Below are 5,018 nucleotides of genomic sequence, written 5' to 3'. Positions count from 1 at the left end.
AAGGTAAATGAAGTAAAATCAATTATATATTCTCAACTTCTGTATCCGAAGCCATGAAAAATAAAAAGGAGTGACAAGTCCTAGAAAGAGAATGGTAAAAGTAAAAGCTGAATGCCAGAAGAGTCTGAATCAACGACAAGAAATCTGTAGCATCCACAGGAAAACAACCAACAAACGATCGGGTCTTGGTCTTCTTGAGCCAAGTGGATAACCACATACGAGTACTACTCAACTATTCACCTAAAAAATGAAGCAAAGCTAGGAGTATTCTGTATTCAACTATGCTGAATCCCGTTCTAGACAAGCATCACAACTACTGATAGGTGCCACGGCCACGCGGTTTATTTGAACCCCAGCTCGGAACCCAGAGCCCCAGATGGGAACTCACGCTCTTCCTCCGTTGGACCGCTGCTGTCAATGGCAGCAATAATAGCTTCACTGGGCAGATACCAACTCATTTCTGCAATGGTTCACCATCTTTCGCTGTGCTTGATCTGAGTTACAACAAACTCAGTGGTAGCATCCCCCGAGGACTTGGCGATTGCTCTGTTCTGAGAGTGCTCAATGCTGGCTACAACAACCTCAGTGGAACCCTCCCAGATGAACTCTTCCGTGCTACCTTGTTGGAGCACCTGTCTTTCCGTAACAATAAGTTACATGGAGTACTGGATGGTGCACACATAATCAACCTCGGATATCTCGTGACCCTGAATCTTGGAAGGAATAACTTCAGTGGCAAGCTTCCAGATTCTATAGGTCAGCTCAAGAGAATGGAGGGGTTCTATTTTGACCGCAACAACATGTCAGGGGACCTACCATCAGCTCTGAGTAACTGCACAAATCTTATAACAGTCGACTTCAAGAGCAACAAATTCAGTGGAGAACTTAACAAGGTTGATTTCTCCAACTTTCCCAATCTGACAACTCTAGATCTTCTGTACAACAACTTCACTGGCACAATTCCAGAAAGTATATACTCTTGCAGCAAACTCATTGCCCTGCGGCTATCTGCAAACAACTTGCATGGACAGCTGTCGCCAAAAGTAGGCGATTTGAAGCACCTCGCCTTCCTTTCACTTGCTTTCAACTCATTCGAAAATATCACAAATGCACTTCACATTCTACAGAACTGCAGGCAGCTTACCATCCTGCTTATCGGGGATAACTTCATGGCAGAGCTCATGCCTGAGGATGACATAATTGATGGCTTTCAGAATCTTCAGGTCCTGGATATAGGAGGTTGCCAGTTGTTAGGTAATATGCCATTTTGGATATCGAAGTTACCAAACTTACAAATATTAAACTTAGCTAACAATCAACTCACTGGATCAATACCAGCCTGGATCAAAACCCTAAGCAACCTGTTCTATCTGGACATATCAAACAACAGCCTCACAGAAGGAATTCCAACAACACTGATGGATATGCCAATGCTGAAGTTAGAGAAGACTAAAGCCCATTTAGATCCAAGGGTGTTCAAACTAACTATTTATACTGCTCTATCACGACAATACCGCCGATTGAATGCTTTCCCTAAAGTGCTGGATTTAAGCAACAATAAATTCACTGGTGAGATCCCTTGGGAGATCGGTCAGCTGAAATCCCTCCATTCTCTCAATTTGAGTTCGAATGACTTGACGGGACAGCTCCCACAGTCAATATGCAATCTCACAAGTCTTCTGGCACTAGACTTGTCCAATAACAATCTCATGGGCCCAATCCCATCTGGTCTGAACAGCCTGCACTCCCTTTCGGCGTTCAATATTTCCAAGAACGACCTAGAAGGTCCTATTCCATCAGGAGGCCAGTTTAATACATTTGAGACTTCGAGCTTTGACGGGAATGCAAAGCTCTGTGGTTCTATGCTCATTCAGAAGTGTGGTTCAAAAGAAGCACCTCCAGCCACCACTCTGTCAAAACAACTAACGGGCTATAAGGTTGCCTTCATGATTGCTTTCAGTGCATTCTTCGTCATAGGGATGTTGTATGATCAGGTAGTCTTATCAAGATATTTTGGCTAGTACTACTCGCGTTTACATTGTTAGATGTGTATAGCCCTTTTCGGTTTATCCCCATTGTATAAGGGGTCTCTTACACTTTACCACACACCTGTATATGTATTGGCCTTTGGCCCTCCTGAGAATACAGTTGCTCATTATCCAACATGGTATCAGATGCTAGGTTAGCTTTGCTCTCTCGCACGATGCAACTCCGTGCTCCCTGCTCCTAGCTTCGATTCCGGCCACCCCGGCTCGATTCCGACCACTCCGGCTCGATTCCGGCCGCTTCTGGCCGTCCTCTCCTCTGTCCAGCCGGATCCGCTCCCCTGCTGTCAGGCTCCGTTCTCGCCTCCCTCTCTTCAGCCGCTCTGCCGCCCCTGGTCGGTCGGGAAGCAGCTACTCCCGTCCCGACCAGCTTCCGCCGCGCCCGGCTGCTTCTCTGCTCCGGTTCCTGCGTGCGGTCCCCCAACCTGGCCGCGCTTCCTCCCTCCGCTTGAGCGCTCCCTTGTTCCGCTCCTGCTGCTTGTCCGGCCGGTCGGCTCTGGCCGCTGGTGACAGGCCCAAGCCCGACTGGGCTCCTGCTTGATCCGGATTGAGCGCCCCTCCGGATCGAGCGCCCCTCCCTGCCTCGCTCGACCCCTTGCTCGATCCAGATCGGCTGCCTGGGTCCGTTGACTCAAAAAAAAAGAGAAGAAGAAGAGAGAGAGAGATAATCAGCATGTCTTCGTCTGGCTATGTGGTTGTTCCTCGGTGCTCGGTGATCTTCGATGGCACAAATTATGCTGAGTTTGTGGGATTCATGCGTATCCATATGCGCGGGCTCCTTCTGTGGGGTGTTCTCTCTGGCGAGGTACCCTGTCCGCCCTGCCCTGTTGCTCCGGTGGCTCCTGTTCCGCCGGTACCACTGGTACTTGCTCCTGATGCTTCTCAGGCTGATCGGGATGCAGCCAAGGCTCTTGATGATGCTGCAGTTGATGCCTATGATCAGCAGGTATCCGCTTATTCTGATGCCCTTTCAGTCTACCAGGATGATCTGTCTGCTTACACTCAGTGGTGCAATGATGATGCTCGAGCTGTTGTTGTTCTTACTGCAAGTGTCTTCCCTCAGTTTGCTTCGGAGTTCATGGGCCTTGGCACTGTTGCAGCGATGTGGTCCTATCTTTGTCAGCGCTATCAGCCCTCTGGCGATGCTTTATACCTCTCTGTGGTGCGTCAGGAGCATGCTCTTCAGCAGGGTGACTCGTCTGTTGATGAGTTCTATTCACAGTGCTCTGCCATCTGGCGTCAGCTTGACTCACCGCGGACAGTTGTTTGTGGCACTTGGCGTTGCTGTCAGACTACGCGGTCTGACTTGGAGTTTCAGAGGGTTCATGAGTTCTTATCTTGTCTCCGCTCTGAGTTTGAGCCCCGACGTGCTCACTTGCTTGCTCGTGGTCGTGTTCCTATCTCGGAGGTGCTTGCCGAGCTTCGTGCTGAGGAGACCCGCCTTCGCTCTGCTGGATTGCTGGTGGTCCCGTCTGTGTTGGCTGCTCGTGCTCCTGTGTCGTCTGCTCGGCTCACCGCTCCACCGCTCCTCCCCACACCTTCAGGGGGGTGAGTCGACCTGCTTACACTGAGAGGGGTCGGTCGCGCCGTGACACCTTCTGTGGCTACTGCTCTCGGCCAGTTCACCTAGAGTGTGATTGTCGTGAGAAGAAGCGAGACCAGCGGTGCTCCTCTTCCAGTGGGACTCTTGGATCTTCCTCGACTCCGTCACGCACTGACCAGGACATTGTGAGGCTCAAACGTCTCTTGGCCTCCTCAGGCTCTTCGTCAACTGGTTCAGCTGCTGCTGTGACGGCAGCCACTTCTCCACCACCGCAGGCATCTACACAGTCAGGTACATCTTCGTGGGTTTTGGATTCTGGAGCCTCCTTCCATATGTCTTCTGATTCTTCTGTATTGTCTTCTCTTCGACCTCTTGATTTGCCTATTAATGTTCTTACTGCCGATGGCACATCTCTTCCTGTTGCTAGTCGTGGTATTCTTTCCACTCCGTCCTTCTCTGTTCCGAGTGTTTCACATGTTCCTCGTCTTACCATGAATCTTTTTTCCGCTGCCCAACTTACTGATTCTCGTTGTCGTGTCATTCTTGATACCGACTCTTGCTCCATTCAGGATCGTCACACCAAGGTTTTGGTTGGAGCTGGCCCTCGGCGCCGTGAGTCAGAGGGCCTTTGGGAGGTTGACTGGCTTTGTGTTCCTTCCGCTGCCACCACTTCTGCCAGCTCCCATGCTCTTGCTGCCTCTTCGTCTGCGTCCTTCCAGAAGTGGCATCATCGCCTTGGTCACATCTGTGACTCTCGCTTGTATTTTTAGTTCGTCAGGGCCTCTTAGGGTCTGTATCTGGAGATGTCTCCTTACATTGTAATGGTTGCAGACTTGGCAAACAGACTCAGTTACCTTATCCTACTAGTGAGTCAGTATCTCAGCATCCGTTTGACTTAGTTCATTCTGATCTCTGGGGTCCTTCTCCCTTTGATTCGAAAGGTGGTCATCGCTACTATGTTTTGTTTATTGATGATTTCTCTCGCTACACTTAGCTCTACTTCATGAAATCTCGTAGCGAGGTTCTCTCTATATACAAAGGTTTTGCTGCCATGGTTCACACTTAGTTTGCCACATCCATTCGTACTTTTCGTGCTGACTCCGCTGGGGAGTATATCTCTCAGTTGTTGCGTGGTTTTCTAGCGGAACAGGGTACTCTTGCCCAGTTCTCATGTCCTGGGGCTCATGCTCAGAATGGCGTTGCCGAACGCAAGCATCGTCATTTGCTTGAGACGGCTCGTGCGCTAATGATTGATGCTTCCCTTCCACCCCATTTTTGGGCTGAGGCTGTTTCCGCATCCACCTATCTCATCAACATTCAGCCATCGACTGCTCTTCAGGGTGGTATTCCTATGGAGTGTCTCACTGGTCGCTCTCCTGTCTACTCAGCTCTTCGTATGTTTGGATGTGTGTGCTATGTTCTTCTTGCCC

General features: G+C 49.9%; 1 protein-coding gene across 1 annotated transcript in view; it reads left to right on the top strand.

The window, feature by feature from the left end:
- LOC119320985 (receptor-like protein 3) overlaps positions 1-2,021 on the top strand; it is a 2,722-nt gene extending 701 nt beyond the window's left edge. Inside the window, exons 2-3 of the mRNA XM_037594866.1 lie at positions 324-1,493; positions 1,638-2,021. Of these exons, the coding sequence (XP_037450763.1) occupies positions 324-1,493; positions 1,638-2,021 (1,554 nt within the window). The remainder of the gene's footprint in view (positions 1-323; positions 1,494-1,637) is intronic.
- The last annotated feature ends 2,997 nt before the right edge of the window (positions 2,022-5,018 follow it).

This window comes from Triticum dicoccoides, chromosome 6B (assembly GCF_002162155.2).
Source record: "Triticum dicoccoides isolate Atlit2015 ecotype Zavitan chromosome 6B, WEW_v2.0, whole genome shotgun sequence".
Lineage (NCBI taxonomy): Eukaryota > Viridiplantae > Streptophyta > Magnoliopsida > Poales > Poaceae > Triticum > Triticum dicoccoides.
This window is presented reverse-complemented; position numbering and strand designations above follow the sequence as displayed.